This window comes from Sus scrofa, chromosome X (genome assembly GCF_054392235.1).
Source record: "Sus scrofa isolate SSC_HxYL_T2T_F1_AM1 chromosome X, Sscrofa_HxYL_maternal_Yorkshire_Landrace_v2.0, whole genome shotgun sequence".
NCBI classification, from domain to species: Eukaryota; Metazoa; Chordata; class Mammalia; order Artiodactyla; family Suidae; genus Sus; species Sus scrofa.
Genome location: NC_139401.1, coordinates 52085353 through 52106556, shown reverse-complemented (window position 1 = coordinate 52106556; position 21204 = coordinate 52085353). Strand labels below are relative to the sequence as shown.

Below are 21204 nucleotides of genomic sequence, written 5' to 3'. Positions count from 1 at the left end.
TTAACCTATTCATGATGGACATCCATGCCAGCTGAAAATACTTTCTCTAACACTTTCAGATTTTAATAAAACCACACAAGTATTTCCTATAGGCTGATATAAAGTTTCTAGTAGGAAGCAAAACTGAGTCATTTGCCAGAAGAAAATTCGCAGGGCAATTCCCTGAAACTACGTGAAAATTTCAAAACAGAATCCCTAGACCAGTGGTAGAATAGTCCTCCACTGCTTGACTTCAAGCACCTCAGCAAAAAAGGACAATCACACCTAAACTTAATCTTCAAGAGATACCAAAGCCACCTGTTACTTTCAGTGAAGAACAGAGTATATATTAGGTTAATCTCTATGATCATGTGTGATAGATGTGGCAGGATATTGCTGAAGCAGTACTGCACAATGCCATGTGTATCAATACAGACAGAAGAGTTCACTTTCTTGTTTCTATTCACATTAGCAGGAAAGACAGGGCTCCTTTCAGTAATTCCAAGCAAGTGGCCCCTACCTAAGAGCTGAGGCAGAAAGACACTCTAGTTAGGATTCCTTGCCTAACCATAAGCAGAAAGGATGACCAGTTAGCAGAAAAGATGACTCCCGAATGCACTACCATTACAAATAATGTTTCCAAAAAGGAAGGAAGAAAAATTGCACTCTGCAGTCTCTGCCCTCCGTTGGCTGTTAACAGCAAAAGAAACCAATGTTTAAATAGTTTTGCCAACTATACTTATTAAGCTTTGTGCTAGGGCTTAATGTTGCTTTGTCCCATTTTAATCCACAGAATAAACTTATGATATAGATATTATTGTATCCATTTTATAAAAGGATAACCAAACTCAGAGATTAAGAAATATGTCTAAAATCATCAAGCATTGGTAGAGCTAAGAAACAATTTATTTACTGTGAGCTGCTCTTAAAGAGTTACATTTATTAAGCTGATCACAATTACTTATGCAATGCTTTGTGATATCTCAAGTTAGTTTCTATTATTGTTATTTAAAAATTTTACTTCTAAATATAATATTGGGTTTTGCATTCTCCCTCAGGAACATACACACAGTAGGCACTAATATCATTAAGTTGAATTTATAAGAAAAATAAAAATACTGACATAGCCTCTTTGGCCTTTCATCTCCCCATCTGAACTCTTAGCTATGTCACTGAGTTGACCATTATATCTCCTCCATATTAGAAGTTTTCAACTCAGTCTTCTGGAGAAAGAGGTGGGATGCAAGTTTTCTCAAAAGGAAAATGCCCATCATTTCATAATAAAAGTAAACAGGAAATGGGAATTCTTTAACACAAGTGAACAATTATTAACAGAAATAACTCTATGGTAAGGCATACCTGCAAACATCTAAGTTTTACTAATTACTGAAGACCCACATACCAAAGGATTTCTTTCAGATTACTTACTGACAGTACTACTTCATAAATAAGGCTATGCATGCCGAAATGACAAAAGAAAAAAAAGGTTCTTCCTGAAAGTGGCAACATGTTCTCTGATGCTGAACAGAAGAAGGTTAAGTGTGAAGTACATCTGCAGTGCAGAAAGTTCTTACCAGAAAAGTGGCTCTCTCAAATAGAAGCACTTCATCAGCCTCAATAATTTCAGCAAAATTCCTTAGGTTCATTTCTAGCTGTTGGACATTGGGAATCAGCTGATAAACAATGCTTGACCAAGCCTAACAGAACAGAAACACAGTGTAATATTACTAACAGGTAGCCAGTCCCAGATCTCTGCAAATGAGTATATATACTGTAACACAAAAACAGCAAAATATGGTGATAATTGAGTCTAAACAAATACTGACAACAAATATGACACAAAGTTAGAAAACAAAGCTAATATTTTTTACCCTTCAGTTGGATTTTTTTTAAAGTTTCAAACCCTTTTGAAAAAATGCTTCTTACCACTGATAATTTAAAATAAAGAATTTAATTCCATCATATTGCCTTAGGGTAAGTTGAAAACTCTGATCTATTAGGCTAAAGAGCTTCTAATCCAGCCATTCAACAGATATCTAAATCCAATAATGTAGACTTCCCTAAAGATCAAAGAATGATAAAGATTAAACAAACATCCAAGAATCAATTTTTTGGAAATATCAGAGCCATACAGAATAATGGCCCTTCCTCTCAATGGGAAGGAGAATTTACAAGAGAAATCAGTGGCATTATCATACCAAAAAGCTTACTGTCAGCTGTATAAATTATTGATCCAACTGAATTAAAAACGGCCCACTGCGTGTTTGCCTAAAACTGACTTCTTCCAGAGGAGTATGACTAATATAAGGAGTTGAAACTAACCACACTCTCCCTCTATTCTATTAAGGCTCTTTTATTTGATGTTCCACTATAATACTTCATTCAATTTCACTCCAATTTGTCTGATAAGGTGTATAATGTTCTTCTCTCTCCTACTAGAAGGCAGGAACCTGGTCTTAGTCATTTGTGTGTCCAACAGCATCAAGCAGATATGCAATGAGTGCTTGCAGAATAAAACTGAATATAAAAATTTATGTCAGCTCTATGCAACATTGATGTAAGAGATAGTAGTGCCATGTCTCTGTTCCAATTAGTTTTTTTTTTTTTATTTTATTTTCCCACTGTACAGCAAGGGGGTCAGGTTATCCTTACATGTATACATTACAATTACAGTTTTTCCCCCACTATTTCTTCTGTTGCAACATGAGTATCTAGACATAGTTCTCAATGCTATTCAGCGGGATCTCCTTGTAAATCTATTCTAAGTTGTGTCTGATAAGCCCAAGCTCCCGATCCCTCCCACTCCCTCCCCCTCCCATCAGGCAGCCACAAGTCTCTTCTCCAAGTCCATGATTTTCTTTTCTGAGATGAACATCTCCTCAGAAAAGAAAATCATGGACTTGTCCATTTTTCAATTTGGATATTTGCTTTTTTGTTGTTGAGTTGTGTGAGTTATTTGCACATTTTGGTAACCAAGACCTTGTTGGTTGCATAATTTGCAAAGATTTTCTACCATTCTGTGGGTTGTCTTCTCAGGATTTATTTGTTGTTTGTTTGGATTCCAATTAGTTTTATTACTTAGGCATGGGGGTTCAGGTTCCAAGTTCCCAGGTCGGTGTTAATGTCACTGCTGAATTTACCTTGGAGAAGGCACCAAAGCTAACCACAGCAGAGACATTGTCACTCACAGCAGTGTTGTGATTAGCCAATTGTCTTTGGTCGTGTTATGTATTGCCATCCTTCACACCGCAGTTGGTTCTTAGTGCGTCATGTCCATCCTTATTCACGGTTACCTGTTCTATGGGAATAAGGCTTTGAGAGAAATTCGGCCCAAATTAATCTAGAACAGTACTTCCTAGACAGGTATCTTAAAATGATCTGTTATCAGAGTGAGGCTGGGTAAACATAATATTGGGAAAAAATGAATTAGTTAAAGAAATTAATCAGTAGCTATTTTAAAGTCCAATTGTTTTTCTCCTTGGAAAATCAACTTTCTTTGCTTCTGGTTGTAGATAGTTGTCAGATGCAATGATACTGAGGCTGTAGCTACCAGTGACAGAAAAGGATGCTTTCCTACCCAGACCTGTCAATGGATACCAGAAGCAGTCTGAAGGAAAAGTCTGACCACAGGAGGAGCAAAAAGGAGCCAGTCTTTCAAATAACTAGATCAGTGGGAGAGAGGGAGGAAGCAGGAAAAGAAGCCTATGTGCCAATAAGGTAATTTCAGCTTCATCTCTAACACAGCTATTGCTGTAACCTTTATGACTACTGCAAGCAGTGTGGTACCTATTTCAGCAATGCGAACAATCTCTCTGGTTGAAAGAATGCTAAGTCTCCAATTTGGCATGAAAGTTGAAGCTATCATAATCTAGGAATAACATGTCTCATTTTAAGACTCCCTTTTCCAATATCTCCCCTAAGTATTGATTTTCTATTGCCATCCAAACTAAGGCAGACTAGCTTACATCCTGTAGAGGTACCTGAATATTAGACACAGTTCCAATCAGCATCGAGACCAGAATAGGTCAAAATGGATGATGGCCAGTGAAATCTCTACTATTATGAAGATTTGTATCAAATTAATCATGACCAAACTGGGCTAATTCAGTGTGATTTGGTAGGTATGCCGACCCAATCTAAGATCAAATCCAAAATCTCTTAATTAACCTTAAGAGATATTTTTGGATATTTTTCAAACAATTTATTATAGATTATTTCTTTTAGTTCAATACATCTAGATGGCTATGAAGGAGTTTAAAATCTTTTCGTTTTGATTAATACCCTTCTGGCTTTTTTCATGCTCTTGAAATGAGAGAACTCAGAGAAATATACACACCTTGTAGAGAGTTTCATCCCAGATAGATGTTCGGAAGCAAGAGCATTCCAATGGGCGAGACAAACGCCTCAGATCTTCTTCTCGTTCTTTAAAAATCTGAAGAAAAAGACCAACATACTGATCAGCATATAATAGCTTTCCTCTTTCATAGTAAAATCTCAGGTCTAACATTTCAGCATATTTTAAATAGGGCATTTCATCTTTCCTCAGAAGAACTTTTAACTGTGTGTATTACTTCATAGACTAGGATGGCAGAAATGATTTCAGGTCAGGTCTGAAAGTGCAACAGCTTCTAGAATTCTTCAGGATTGTGCTGCTTGTTCTGAGTACTCACTGAAAGCACTATGTTAGAAAATAAAATGTACTATACAGAGGAATCATAATCAAATATATCTAATATTCCAAATCACCCAATCTGGATCATTTTAAGACAGACATACCAAGAAGAAGATTTTAAAATTCAAAATATTTCAAGTTTTGTAGATATGATTCTCTCTCATACACATATGCATACACTCATAATACTACTTCTGCATATACTGTATTTATTTGGCTATATAGATATAATAACCTCTGGCACACAAATATCTATTCTTCTTGGCTATGTATCTATGTATATATGCCCAAATATACATGGAAAAATACTTATTTATACAAATATAGATATATACACAGATATTTTCCAGGACTGGGCTTGTAGTGCGTGTTCACACTGAGATGGTTAATTTTATGTATCAACTTGGCTAGGCCATAGTACCCAAACATTTGGTTAAATACCAACTGTAGCTGTTGCTATGATGGTATTTTTTAGATGCAATTAATATTTAAATCAGTAGACTGTGAGGAAAGCAGATCCCCTTCCATAATATGAGGCTTTATGCAATCAGTTGAAGGTCTTGAGAAAAAGATTGCTGTTCCCCAGGAAGAGAGAACTTCACTTGTCAGACTGCCTTCTGACTTGATCAAGCTGCAATATCTACTCTTAACGTGGGTCTCCAGAGTATCAGCCTGCTCTGCAGACCTGTGTATTTCAGACTTGCCAGCCTCCACAATCATGAGTCAATTCCTTAAAATTAATCAATCTTTCATTTTCTGTGTCTCTCTCTCTTTAAACACACACACACACATGTATACACACACATTTATTGGTTCTGTGTCTCTGAAGAATCCTAATACACACACAGAGGGAAACACCCATCTTGCTTGAAATTGGTATTTAGGGAAGCACCCTAGCCATATTATTCCAAAACTTCCAAATCTGAATCTTTAATGAAATAGAGTATACTTTTCTTAATTAATTTTAAAATCCCACAAAGAACATCAACATATCTTTGAGGGTATTTATATAAGAATATAGAAAACAATAAGTTGATCACTAAAAATTGGAAGTAATTAGAAAATTCTTAAGGAGGTCATTTGTTGGAACACTCTAGATTTTTATGTTGTTGTTGCCAATTGGGCCAAGGAAACATACAGAAAATCATAATAATAACAGAGCCCTCAATATCCCAAGAACCAAGCTACATACAGAATTTTCTGCTCAATTAAAACAGAATTAATACTTAGTGAGAGGGAGAGGAACTAAAAAGAATAGACTCTCAAAAGTCCTTTTCAGAGTCAAATACAGAACCCTCTCAACTGGTTTTTGAAAACATGTAAGCTAACCTAGAAACACCAAAACATACCCAAACACTAGAACACTGAAGGCAATCCTGTAACTAATTATGCAAAAAAGTATTCCTGACCATAGATAGCTATTACCAAAAAAAAAAATTCTTAAGTTAAGTAAAGGGGATATTAGATTCTGAGGCTCCAAACAAAGAGGAACTGTATTATTCTACATCATTGGCATATTCTAAAACTGTTTTGCTCATTTTTGCCCTTGGAAATAGAGGATCTTCTCTTTCAACTTAGACTTGAAAATCCAATCCTCTTATTTTATATTGAGCAAACTAATGCTAGACTATATTTGTGACTCATCAGTCATGGGATCTCATAGGAGTTTGCCCTTTCTACTGTGTCTTTTCTGGTTTAAATTTATGCATACTAACTCCCATTCTAGAAAATAAGATAAATATATCATATCAGTGCAATTATGAGGGCCTTGGCATTGTGCCTAACACAGTGTAGCTGGCACTGGAATTGGTGTGTAATAGTTTTCTAAGTCAATCTAGTGACAGTGATGACCTTTCTTCATCTCACCCCTGGAGGGTCTTCTAGCCTTGACAATAACTGCCTGTTCTGAAAGATGCTAAAACATGGGCAGCAAATATATTTTAAAAATATATAAAGCTGCTTAGTGATAGCACATGGTCAGGATCCTTGCTTATTTTGAAAATTATTTGCTAAATAAATATTATCTTTCCCTTACCAGGGAACATTTATTTGTAAATGGTTTCAAAAACAAATGACAGCTCTTTATTTTGAAAGTTTAAGCTGAGATTTTTTTCCTGAAAAGAGAATGATACAAATTTACCTATACCTCTACAAAAGAAGTTTACAAAGCATATCAGCCATTTGGTGCATCACCCTTTCCATTTCTTACCAGGTCTCGTTGATCCTCCTGTACCAGATCCATTTTGTGTACCAGGCAAAAGATTTTGGCATCTGGAGAGTTCTGCAGAATGGCCTCTAGGCATGATTGGTAATAGTGCATGTCCTTTTCCAGTTCACGGCTTTCCACATCAAAGACATAAATTAGAACCTCCACATTTCGGAAGATGTTGTCTCGTTGGCTAGTGAAATAATTTTCCATGAAGGTGTCCTGTCTAGCAAGAAAAAAAAAATCTCAGTAGGAAGCAAGTCATCATGTAATCACACCTACTTAGGATATCTTTAGTTGGCTCAATCAATGTGAAAGATAATTCTAAGGCTTCAAATGAAAGGGTAAATGATAGCAGATTGGACTAGCCTCACATTTTTACTTCTTGAGCCACCTTGCACCACCTTTTGCCCTCCTTCTTTGTGTTCTAAACATGCTTTGACGTCCCTCAGTTCTAGCAGCCCATGGTCTATCCATCAAGGGGCCTTTACACATGCTGTTCACTCTGTCTTACATGCTATCCACCTCCCGCCTTTATACTTAATTAACTTCTAAGACCCTGAAAGCACAAGAAGTGATAATGAGGGCGCATGCCTCTGGCAGAGGCAGTGAAGGGTAAGAAGAGCCAACTCTCAAATATAACCAGAGGCAGCTCAGGTAAGAGAAACCAAAAACTTGTGCAATAGTGCCACCTACATAGAAAGAAAAGGCCTCTATTGAAATTATTTTCTACCATTCTGTAGGTTGTCTTTTTTTTTTTTTTTTTTTATGGTTTCCTTTGCTGTGCAAAAACTTGCGATTTCTTTTGTTAATTTTTTTTTGTCTTTTTGCCTTTTCTAGGGTCACTCCCTTGGCAATATGGAGGTTCCCAGGCTAGGGGTCTAATCGGAGCTGTAGCTGCCAACCTACGCCAGAGCCACAGCAACATGGGATCGGAGCTGTGTTGCAACCTACACCACAACTCACAGCAATGCCAGATCCTTAACCCATTAAGCAAGGCCAGGGACCAAACCCACAACCTCATGGTTCCTAGTCAGATTCATTAACCACTGCACCACGACAGGAACTGCAAAGCTTGTAATTTCAAATGATGCCACTGACAAGGGCTTAATCTCTAAATAACTTACATAATGCAACAGCAAAAAAAGCCAACAACCCAAATGAAAAAATGGGCGGAAGACCTGAATAGATACTTCTCCAAAAAGACATACAGATGGCCAACAGGCATATGAAAAAATGCTCAACATCACTAACTATTAGAGAAATGCAAATCAAAACTACAGTGAGGTGCTACTTCACACCAGTCAGAATGGCCATCATTAACAAGTCAACAAATAACAAATGCTGGGGAGGGTGTGGAGAAAAGGGTACCCTCCTTCACTGTTGGTGGGAATTTACATTGGTATAACTACTATGGAAAACAGTATGGAGGTACCTCATAAAACTAAATATAGAACTACCATATGACCCAGCAATTTCACTCCTGGGCATATATCCATACAAAACTTTCACTGAAAAAGATACATGAACCCCTATGTTCACAAAAGCCAAGACATGTAAATAACCTAAATGTCCATAGATAGTTGAATGAATTAAGAAGATGAGATATATATACATAATAGAATACTACTCGGCCATAAAAAAGAACAAAATAATGCCACTTGCAGGAACCTGGATGGAACTAGAGACTCTCATACTAAGCGAAGTCAGAAAGAGGAAGACAAATACCATGTCACTTACATCTGGAATCTAATACATGGCACAAATGAACCTATCTAGAAGAGAAACAAACTCATGGACATGGAGTACAGACTTGTGGTTATCAAGAGGGAGGGGGAGGGAGAGGAAGGGAGGGGGATGAACTGGGAGTTTGGGTTAGTAGATGCAAAACTGCATTTGGAGTGGATAAGCAATGAGGTCCTTCTGTATAGCACAGGAAAATATATCTAGTCACTTGTGATGGAACATGATGGAGGATAATGTGAGAAAAAGAATGTATATGTATAACTGGGTCACTTTGCTGTACACCAGAAATTGACAGAACATTGTAAATCTACTCTAACAGAAAAAATAAAAATCTTAAAAATTTTTTTAAAAAAAATTAAAAAAAAAAGGATTCTAACTGGTCCCACTTCACATGCTCTGGCAGAGGAAGTAACATGAAGATTCACAATAACACTGTACTGCAAAAAGAAAATGACAATTCTCCTAGGAAGGAGAAGAGAGAGAGAAGGGGCCTGAGAAAACATTTGAAGACATTATAGCTTCCCAAATATGGGAGAGGAATTACACACTCAAGTCCAGGAAGTGCAGAGAATACAATATAGAATAAACCCAAGGAGGAACATGCCAAGACCCCTATAAATCAAAATGACAAAAATTAAGGACAAAGAAAAAAATATTAAAAGCAACAAGGGAAAATCAACAAATAACATAGAAGGGATTACTCATAATTCTCACAGCTGATTTTTCTTCAGGATCCCTGCAGACCAGAAGAGAGTGGCCATATATTTAAAGTGATAAAAGGAAAAACCTAAATTGAGAAAAAGGAAAAACCTACAATCACATATACTCTACCTAGCAAGTAGATGAAGAAATCAAAAGCTTTATCAACAAGGAAAAGCTAAGAATTCAGCACTGACAAACCAGCTTTACAACAAATACTAAAGGAACTACTCAAGGCAGAAAAGAAAATGTCACATCTAGAAACAAGAAAATTACAAATGAGAAGGGTCATCAGTAAAGTTAAATAAACAGTAAAGGTAGGAAGTAATCCATACACAAATGTATCAAAACCAGCAATCATGAAAGAAGAGAACGAATGGAGGATCTTGGAAATGCATCTGAAATTAAGAGAACAACAACTTAAAACAATCTAGTGAATATATAGACTGCTGTATCAAAACCTCACAGTATAACCACAAACAAAAATTTATAATAGGTACACACACACACACACACACACACACACACACACACACAAAGCAATCCAAACACAACACTAAAGACAGTCATCAAGAGAACAAAAGAGGAGAGGAAGAAAAAAAGACCTACAAATACAAATCCTAAACAATTAACAAAATGGCAATAAAAATATACACATCAACAATTACCTTAAATGGCTCCAATCATAGATATAGACTGGGTGAATGCATACAAAAACAAGACCTGTATGTATGTTGTGTACAAGATACCCACTTGAGATCTAGGGACACATACAGACTGAAAGTGAGGGGATGGAAAAAAATATTCCAAGAAAATGGAAATCAAAAGAAAACTGGAGTAGCAATACTCATACTCATAAAGACAAAATAGACTTTAAAATTCAACAATCGTGTATGATAAAAACTGTCCAGAAAGTAGGCATAGAGAGAACCTACCACAACATAATATAGGCAAAATGTGACAAACCCAAAGTGAACATCTTTTTCACTGGTGAAAAACTGAATGCATTTGCCACTTTAATTCAATATAGTTTTGGAAATCTTAGCCACAGCAATCATAGAAGTATAAGAAATAAAAGAAATCCACACTGGAAAAGAAGTAAACTATCACTGTTTACAGATGACATGATACCATGCATAGAAAATACCAAAGATGCTACCAGCAAACTATTAGATTTCATCAATGAATTTGGTAGAGTTGCCCAATACAAAATTAATACATAGAAATCTCTTACACTCCTATATAGTAATGAAGGATCAGAAACAGAAATTAAGGAAGCAATCCCATTTATCATCACCACAAAGAAAATAAAATAGCTAGGTATAAACATACCTAAATAGGCAAAAGATCTGTACCCTGAAAAGTACAAGACATTGCTGAAAGAAAAGATGACACAAAGAGATGGAAAGATATTATGCTCTTGAATTGGAAGAATCAATATGGTCAAAATAATTACACTATCTAAGGGAATCTACAGATTTGACACAATCCCTACCAAATTACCATGGCATTTTTCAGAGTAAAACAAAAAATTTTTAAATTTGTATGGAAACACAAAAGACATCAAGTAGGGAAAGAAATCCTGAGAAAGATAAATGAAGCTAGAAGAATCAGGCTCCCTGACTCCAGACTATACTACAAAGCTACAGTCACCAAAACAGTATGGTACTGGCACAAAAATAGAAATATAGGAGTTCCTCTGTGAATCTGTGGGTAAAGTATCTGGCATTGTCAGTGCAGTCGCTCAGGTCGCTGCTGTGGCACGGGTTTGATCCCTTGCCCAGGAAATTCCACATGCCATGGCTGCAAGGAAACAGAAACACTGATCAATGGAAGAGGATAGAAAGGCCAGAAGTAAATCCAGGCACCTATAGTTAATTAATTTATGACAATGGAAGCAAGAATATGCAATGGAGAAAAGATAGTCTCTTCAATAAATTGTGCTGAGAAAACTGGACAGCTACATGTAAAAGAATGAAATTAGAACACTTTAACACCATATACAAAAATAAACTTAAAATGGATTAAATACCTAAAAATATGACCAGATACTATAAAACTCTTAGAGGAAAACACAGGCAGATCACTCTTTGACAATTCTCCAGAAGCCAAACTTACAGTCATGGAATAATGCGATAACTGATAGAGAGTTTAAAAGAGTTGTCATAAAGAAACTCAACAAGGTACAAGAAAACTCAGAAAGCTACTTCTAATGAGCTCAGGAATAAAATTAATAAATAGGAATGTTATACCAAAAAGACTGAAACTCTAAAAAATAATTGAACAAATTCTGGACCTCAAAATCCCAATAATTGTGATGAAGAATGCATGAAAATGCACTGGAAATAAAGCAGACCATATGTAAGAGAGAACTAGTAAGTGTGATAACAGAAATCTAGAAATGATACAAGGAAAGAAAAATAGGATGCAAAATGAGGAAATTCTATGAGAGCTATCTGACTCTTTTAGAAAGGGCATCATTAGTATAATGGACATCCAGATGGAAAAGGGAGCAGAGAGTTTATTTATATAAATAATAGATGAGAACTTTCCAAACATGTGGAAGGAATTGGATATACAAGTTCAAGAAATTATAGATCATATAATTACCTCAATGGAAAAAGATCTCCAGGAACATTATATTAAAACTGTCGAAATACACCAGGGAGGGAGGACAAGATGGCGGAGGAGTAGGGGGACACGCTCGCCCTCTCCCACAAACACAACAAAAAAAGCACATCTACAGAATAAATGACTCGCACAGAACAGCAACCAATCGATGGCAGAGGAACCTAAACTCCAATAACAGCAAGAAGTTTGTGACATTATTGGACAGAACGGGAGAAAAGAGGAGAGTGAGAGAAGGTGAATCCCAGCGGGACGGGCGCACCCGAAAGGGAACTGCGGAGGAGAAAGGGATCCTGCACCCTGGAAAGTCACCTACCAGGGGGAAAGATCAAACGAACCGGAGGAATCCCCAGATGCAGAGAAGAGTGTAGCAGTAAGTCGGAGTACGGAAAAACCTATCAAGAACCCAACGGACCATCTGAACTACGGGCACAGTCACCAAAAATTGAGACGCCTGGGTGGTGGCTGGGCACCGAATCCTCGGCTCCAGAGGTTAGTCCCCGGGAAAGGGCCTGGGGACGCCTGGGTGGGGGCTGGGCACCGAGACCTGGCCTCTGAAGGTTAGTCCCCGAGAGGGGGCCGGGGGACGCCTGGGTGGGGGCTGGGCACCAAGACCTCGGCTCCAGAGATTAGTCCCTGGGCTGGGGGGGGGGGGCAGAGCGGAAACTGCTTGGGAGGTCTCTAAACCTTTTGACGGGGCAGAGACTGCCTGGGAGACTAGAAAACAAAGCTGTCCCAGAGGAAGGGAACAATACTCTAGGGGCGGGGAAGTGGAAAGCCGCCTCAGAGGGAACCTGGGAGAAGAGCCTGGTCTGCGCCCATGCTGGGGAGGGGAGAGAAGGGGTGGGTCCCCATATTATACCACCCATGCCACAGCAAGCTTACAGGCCCGCTAGCTAGCACAAAGCTGTGCTTCCCAGTGCATCCCCTCCCCCCACCCCCGCCACCCCCTACGCTCTCACTGGACCTGGGGCTGCCTGCCATCCAGGAGGGCTGGGTTCAACAATGCCGGAAGCCTACCACCGCAGGGGCTGTCCCTGCACAGGCCTGCTTGCCCTTTGGAGGGGCTACACTTCCGCAGAGCAGCACCAAACACCACCAGCCCCCTAGAAAAGGCCTGCAGCCCAGAAAAGCTAGAACAAGCCTAGCCAGGCCGTGAATAGATCGGCCTAATTCTCCGAGGGTTTTTCTGAGACGGGCTGCCCCGGGGAGGAGCCTCTTGAGTCTCCAAGGGCCTTGCTACCCGCCCAAGCCCCCAGGGGGTGCTAAGACCTAGTGGACTAGCTGCATAGGACTGCCAGCTCCAGGCAGGACACCCTGCAGACAGAAAAGCTGCAACAAGCCTGGCCGAGTCGGGAAAAGATCTCAGATGGTCTTTCTGAGTTGGGCTGCCCTGGGGAGGAGCCTCTTGGGTCTCCAAGGGCCCTGCTACCCGCCCAAGCCCCCAGGGGGTGCCTGAGACCTAGTGGACCAGCTGCATAGGAGTGCCAGCTCCAGGCAGGAAACCCTGCAGCCCAGAAAAGCTGCAACAAGCCTGGCCGAGTTAGGAAAAGATCTCAGACGGTCTTTCTGAGTCGGGCTGCCCTGGGGAGGAGCCTCTTGGGTCTCCAAGGGCCCTGCTACCCACCCAAGACCCCAGGGGGTGCTGAGAACCAAGTGAAATCTGCTACCATCGTGGGTTGGACCTCCCAGTCCTGTCTGCCCTCAGGAAGTCCTCCTTTGCTTCAAAGAAACACTGTTAGCCCCATCAACACTCCAGAAAAGCCACACTGCCTCAAAAAAGATTGACCAACAACGTCAGCCCTCAGGAAATGTTCCACGGCAGTGACAAGGCAAACACTGCCCGATCACGGAGAGTACAACTCCCTCAGGAGAAAGAAAACAACAAGCAAGATGAAGAAGCTGAGAAACCACCCCCAGTCAAACCAACAGGAGAACTCACCTAAAACATTCAGCAATGAAACAGATCTCTGCAGTCAGACAGACCTGGAGTTCAAAAGAGAAATAGTGAAAATACTGAAGGAATTAAGAGAAGATAGGAACAGTAATGCAGATACCCTCAGAAAGGAGCTAGAAAATATAAGGAGGAGCCAAGAAAAACTAGAACATTCATTTGCAGAGATGCAAACTGAACTAGGGGCAGTAAAAACCAGAATGAATAATGCAGAAGAACGAATCAGTGATATGGAAGATAGAATAATGGAAATCACTCAATCTGGTCAACAGACAGAAAACCGAATCAAAAAACTGGAAAGCAATATAAGAGACCTAAGGGATAATATAAAGTGGGCCAATCTACGCTTAATAGGAATTCCAGAAGGAGTAGAAAAAGATAAGGGAATGGAAAATATATTTGAAGAAATTATCGCTGGAAACTTCCCAAATCTAAAGGATACTGGATTCAAGATACAAGAAGCACAGAGGGCCCCAAGCAAACTGAACCCAAACAGACCCACACCAAGACACATCATAATAAAAATGGCAAAAGTTAGTGATAAAGAGAGGACCCTAAAGGCAGCAAGAGAAAAACAGAATGTTACCTACAAGGGAACCCCCATAAGAATATCAGCTGATTTCTCTACAGAAACACTACAGGCCAGGAGGGAATGGCAAGAGATATTTAAAGTGCTAAACGGAAAAAATATGCAACCTAGAATACTTTATCCAGCAAGAATATCATTTAAAATAGAAGGGGAAATAAAAATTTTTTCCAACAAACAAAAACTTAAAGAATACAGCAACACAAAACCCAGGTTCAAGGAAATATTGAAAGGGCTTCTCGAAACCAAAAAGAAAGGAAGGAAAGAGAAGAAAAAAGAAAAGAATAAAAAAGAAGAAGAAGAAGAAGAGGAAGAACTAGGACTGAGGAAATCGCAATCAGAGAGCAGTCACTCAAAAAAGCCTGCATACAGATTTAATCATGAACATGCTTCAAACAAAATAAAATTAAAAAGAAAAAAATAAAAGAGTCATCAAAACCATAAAATGTGGGCAAGGGATGTTAGGAGGTAAATAATCCTTTTTGTTTGTATATATGTCTCTCTTCTTAATTTTAATATAATAATGAAGTGTTTGAACTTACAGGACCATCAGGCTAAAACACACAATTATGGGAAGGGGTTAGCATACTTAAAAAACAGGGCAACCACAAGCCAAAACCAAATATTGCATTTGCAAAAAATGAAAAAAAAAAAAATACACTCAAGCAGATAATAACAGGAGACCATCCAACCAAAAAAAAAAAAAAAAAAAAAAAAGAAGAATGGAGAACCATAGAATCAACTGGAACACGAGGATCAAATGGCAATAAATAATCATCTATCAATTATCACCTTAAATGTCAATGGACTGAATGCCCCAATCAAAAGACACAGAATGGCTGAGTGGATAAAACGGCAAAAACCTTCAATATGCTGCATACAAGAAACTCACCTTAGGACAAAAGATACATATAGATTGAAAGTGAAAGGCTGGGGAAAAGTATTTCATGCCAATAGACATGACAGAAAAGCAGGAGTTGCAACGCTCATATCAGACAAAATAGACTTTAAAACAAAAGACATAAAGAAAGACAAAGAAGGACACTATTTAATGATTAAGGGATCCATCCAAGGAGAGGATGTTACTATCGTCAACATATATGCCCCAAATACAGGAGCACCCAGATACACACAACAAATATTAACAGACATAAAGGGAGATATTGATGAGAATACAATCATAGTAGGAGACCTAAATACCCCCCTCACATCAATGGACAGATCCTCTAGACAGAAAACCAATAAAGCAACAGAGATCCTAAAGGAAACAATAGAAAAGTTAGACTTAATTGATATCTTCAGGACACTACATCCAAAAAAATCAGAATACACATTCTTCTCAAATGCTCATGGAACATTCTCAAGAATCGACCACATATTGGGACATAAAGCGAATCTCAATAAATTTAGGAGCATAGAAATTATCTCAAGTATCTTCTCTGACCACAATGCCATGAAATTAGAAATCAACCATGGGAAAAGGAAAGAGAAAAAACCTACTCCATGGAGACTAAACAACATGCTACTAAAAAACCAATGGGTCAATGAGGACATCAAGAAGGAAATTAAAAACTACCTTGAAACAAATGATAATGAAGACACAACCTCTCAAAATCTATGGGATGCTGCGAAAGCAGTGCTCAGAGGGAAATTTATAGCAATCCAGGCCTTTCTCAAAAAAGAAGAAAGATCCCAAATTGACAACTTAACCCTCCACCTAAATGAATTAGAAAAAGAAGAACAAAGAAGTCCTAAAGTCAGCAGAAGGAAGGAAATTGTAAAGATCAAAGAAGAAATCAATAAAATAGAGACTCAAAAAACAATAGAGAAAATTAATAAAACCAAGAGCTGGTTCTTTGAAAAGGTGAACAAAATTGATAAACCCCTGGCCAGACTCACTAAAAAGAGGAGAGAAAGAACCCAAATCACCAAAATTATAAATGAAAAAGGAGAAATCACAACGGATACAGCAGAAATACAAAAAACCATAAGAGAATACTATGAACAACTATATGGCAATAAGTTTGACAATCTGGAAGAAATGGACAATTTTCTAGAATCTTACAGCCTGCCAAAACTGAATCAAGCAGAAACAGACCAACTGAACAGACCAATCACCAGAAATGAAATTGAAGAGGTCATAAAATCACTCCCTACAAATAAAAGCCCAGGACCAGATGGCTTCACAGGTGAATTCTATCAAACATATAAAGAGGAATTGGTGCCCATCCTCCTTAAACTCTTTCAAAAGGTAGAAGAAGAAGGAAAACTCCCAAAGACATTCTATGAGGCCACCATCACCCTCATTCCAAAACCAGGCAGAGATACCACCAAAAAAGAAAACTATCGCCCAATATCATTGATGAATATAGATGCAAAAATTCTCAACAAAATCTTAGCCAACCGAATCCAACAACATATCAAAAAAATTATACACCATGACCAGGTTGGGTTCATCCCAGGTTCACAAGGATGGTTCAACATACGCAAATCAATCAACATCATACACCACATTAACAAAAAAAAGTCAAAAATCATATGATCATCTCAATAGATGCAGAAAAAGCATTTGACAAAGTGAAACATCCATTCATGATCAAGACCCTCGCCAAAGTGGGTATAGAGGGAACATTCCTGAATATAATCAAAGCCATTTATGATAAACCCACAGCAAATATAATCCTCAATGGGGAAAAACTGAAAGCCTTCTCACTCAAATCTGGAACAAGACAGGGATGCCCACTCTCACCACTGCTCTTCAACATCGTTTTGGAAGTCTTAGCCACAGCAATTAGACAAACAAAAGAAATCAAAGGCATCCATATAGGAAGAGAAGAGATCAAACTGTCACTGTATGCAGATGACATGATTCTATACCTAGAAAACCCTAAGGACTCAACCCCAAAACTCCTTGAACTGATTAATAAATTCAGCAAAGTGGCAGGATATAAGATTAACATTCAGAAGTCAGTTGCATTTCTGTATACCAGCAATGAAACATTAGAAAAGGAATACAAAAATACGATACCTTTTAAAATTGTACCTCACAAAATCAAATACCTCGGAATACACCTAACCAAAGAGGTAAAGGACCTATATGCCGAGAACTATAAAACCTTAATCAAAGAAATCAAAGAAGATGTAAAAAAATGGAAAGATATTCCATGTTCCTGGATTGGAAAAATCAATATTGTGAAAATGGCCATCCTACCCAAAGCAATCTACAGATTCAATGCAATCCCTATCAAATTACCCATGACATTGTTCACAGAACTAGAACAAACAATCCAAACATTTATATGGAACCACAAAAGACCGAGAATCGCCAAAGCAATCCCGAGAAACAAAAACCAAGCAGGAGGCATCACTCTCCCAGACTTCAAGAAATACTACAAAGCCACAGTCATCAAAACAGTGTGGTACTGGTATCAAAACAGACAGACAGACCAATGGAACAGAATAGAGAATCCGGAAATAAACCCTGACACCTATGGTCAATTAATCTTTGACAAGGGAGGCAAGAACATCAAATGGGAAAAGGAAAGTCTATTCAGCAAGCATTGCTGGGAAACCTGGACAGCTGTATGCAAAGCAATGAAACTAGAACACACCCTCACACCATGCACAAAAATAAACTCCAAATGGCTGAAAGACTTAAATATACGACAGGACACCATCAAACTCCTAGAAGAAAACATAGGCAAAACACTCTCTGACATCAACATCATGAATATTTTCTCAGGTCAGTCTCCCAAAGCAATAGAAATTAGAGCAAAAATAAACCCATGGGACCTCATCAAACTGAAAAGCTTTTGCACAGCAAAGGAAACCCAAAAGAAAACAAAAAGACAATCTTACAGAATGGGAGAAAATAGTTTCAAATGATGCAACTGACAAGGGCTTAATCTCTAGAATATACAAGCAACTTATACAACTCAACAGCAAAAAAACCAATCAATCAATGGAAAAATGGGCAAAAGACCTGAATAGACATTTCTCCAAGGAAGATATACAGATGGCCAACAAACACATGAAAAAATGCTCAACATCGCTGATTATAAGAGAAATGCAAATCAAAACTACCATGAGATACCACCTCACACCAGTCAGAATGGCCATCATTAATAAATCCACAAATAACAAGTGCTGGAGGGGCTGTGGAGAAAAGGGAACCCTCCTGCACTGTTGGTGGGAATGTCAACTGGTACAGCCACTATGGAGAACAGTTTGGAGATACCTTAGAAATCTATACATAGAACTTCCATATGACCCTGCAATCCCACTCTTGGGCATCTATCCGGACAAAGCTCTACTTAAAAGAGACACATGCACCCGCATGTTCATTGCAGCACTATTCACAATAGCCAGGACATGGAAACAATCCAAATGTCCATCGACAGAGGATTGGATTCGGAAGATGTGGTATATATACACGATGGAATACTACTCAGCCATAAAAAAGGATGACATCATGCCATTTGCAGCAACATGGATGGAACTAGAGAATCTCATACTGAGTGAAATGAGCCAGAAAGACAAAGACAAATACCATATGACATCACTTATAACTGGAATCTAATATCCAGCACAAATGAACATCTCCTCAGAAAAGAAAATCATGGACTTGGAGAAGAGACTTGTGGTTGCCTGATGGGAGGGGGAGGGAGTGGGAGGGATCGGGAGCTTGGGCTTATCAGTCACAACGTAGAATAGATTTACAAGGAGATCCCGCTGAATAGCATTGAGAACTATGTCTAGATACTCATGTTGCAACAGAAGAAATGATGGGGGAAAAACTGTAATTGTAATGTATACATGTAAGGATAACCTGACCCCCTTGCTGTACAGTGGGAAAATAAAATTAAAAAAAAAAAAAAAAAAACAGGGCAACCACAAGCCAAAACCAAATATTGCATTTGCAAAAAATGAAAAAAAAATACACTCAAGCAGATAATAACAGTAGACCATCCAACCAAAAAAAAAAAAAAAAAAAAGAAAGGAAGAATGGAGAACCATAGCATCAACTGGAACACGAGGTTCAAATGGCAATAAATAATCATCTATCAATTATCACCTTAAATGTCAATGGACTGAATGCTCCAATCAAAAGACACGGAGTGGCTGAGTGGATAAAAAGGCAAAAACCTTCAATATGCTGCCTACAAGAAACTCACCTTAGGACAAAAGATACATATAGATTGAAAGTGAAAGGGTGGGGAAAAGTATTTCACGCCAATAGACATGACAGAAAAGCAGGAGTCGCAACACTCATATCAGACAAAATAGACTTTAAAACAAAAGACATAAAGAGAGACAAAGAAGGACACTACTTAATGATTAAGGGATCCATCCAAGGAGAGGATGTGGCTATCATCAACATATATGCCCCAAATACAGGAGCACCCAGATACATACAACAAATATTAACAGACATAAAGGGAGATATTGATGAGAATACAATCATAGTAGGAGACCTAAATACCCCCCTCACATCAATGGACAGATCCTCTAGACAGAAAACCAATAAAGCAACAGAGATCCTAAAGGAAACAATTGAAAAGTTAGACTTAATTGATATCTTCAGGACACTGCATCCAAAAAAATCAGAATACACATTCTTCTCAAATGCTCATGGAACATTCTCAAGAATCGACCACATATTGGGACATAAAGCGAATCTCCATAAATTTAGGAGCATAGAAATTATCTCAAGTATCTTCTCTGACCACAATGCCATGAAATTAGAAATAAACCAAGGGAAAAGCAAAGAGAAAAAACCTACTCCATGGAGACAAAACAACATGCTACTAAAAAACCAATGGGTCAATGAGGACATCAAGAAGGAAATTAAAAACTACCTTGAAACAAATGATAATGAAGACACAACCTCTCAAAATCTATGGGATGATGCGAAAGCAGTGCTCAGAGGGAAATTTATAGCAATCCAGGCCTTTCTCAAAAAAGAAGAAAGATCCCAAATGGACAACTCAACCCTCCACCTAAATGAATTAGAAAAAGAAGAACAAAAAAGTCCTAAAGTCAGCAGAAGGAAGGAAATTATAAAGATCAAAGAAGAAATCAATAAAATAGAGACTCACAAAACAATAGAGAAAATTAATAAAACCAAGAGCTGGTTCTTTGAAAAGCTGAACAAAATTGACAAACCCCTGGCCAGACTCACTAAAAAGAGGAGAGAAAGAACCCAAATCACCAAAATTAGAAATGAAAAAGGAGAAATCACAACGGATACAGCAGAAATACAAAAAACCATAAGAGAATACTAAGAACAACTCTACGGCAACAAGTTTGACAATCTGGAAGAAATGGACAATTTTCTAGAATCTTACAGCCTGCCAAAACTGAATCAAGAAGAAACAGACCAACTGAACAGACCGATCACTAGAAATGAAATTGAAGAGGTCATAAAATCACTCCCTACAAATAAAAGTCCAGGACCAGATGGCTTCACAGGTGAATTTTATCAAACATATAAAGAGGAATTGGTGCCCATCCTCCTTAAACTCTTTCAAAAGGTTGAAGAAGAAGGAATACTCCCAAAGACATTCTATGAGGCCACCATCACCCTCATTCCAAAACCAGACAGAGATACCACCAAAAAAGAATATCATTGATGAATATAGATGCAAAATTCTCAACAAAATCTTAGCCAACCGAATCCAACAACATACCAAACAAATTATACACCATGACCAGGTTGGGTTCATCCCAGGTTC

At 38.3% G+C, this 21204-nt stretch overlaps 1 protein-coding gene across 13 annotated transcripts in view; it reads right to left on the bottom strand.

The window, feature by feature from the left end:
• The window catches only part of RRAGB (Ras related GTP binding B), a 43599-nt gene that overhangs the window by 3879 nt on the left and 18516 nt on the right, over positions 1-21204 (bottom strand). For 11 of the 13 annotated variants that reach the window (XM_021079809.2, XM_085008009.1, XM_021079806.2 and 8 more), the window contains 3 exons: positions 6861-7083; positions 4316-4411; positions 1554-1676 (listed from right to left, as the gene is read on the bottom strand). In XM_021079809.2, the coding sequence (XP_020935468.1) occupies positions 1554-1676; positions 4316-4411; positions 6861-7083 (442 nt within the window). Of the gene's footprint in view, positions 1-1553; positions 3278-4315; positions 4412-6860; positions 7084-21204 lie in introns of all 13 variants that reach the window. The other 2 variants (XR_014835494.1, XR_014835493.1) reach the window with 1 other exon arrangement.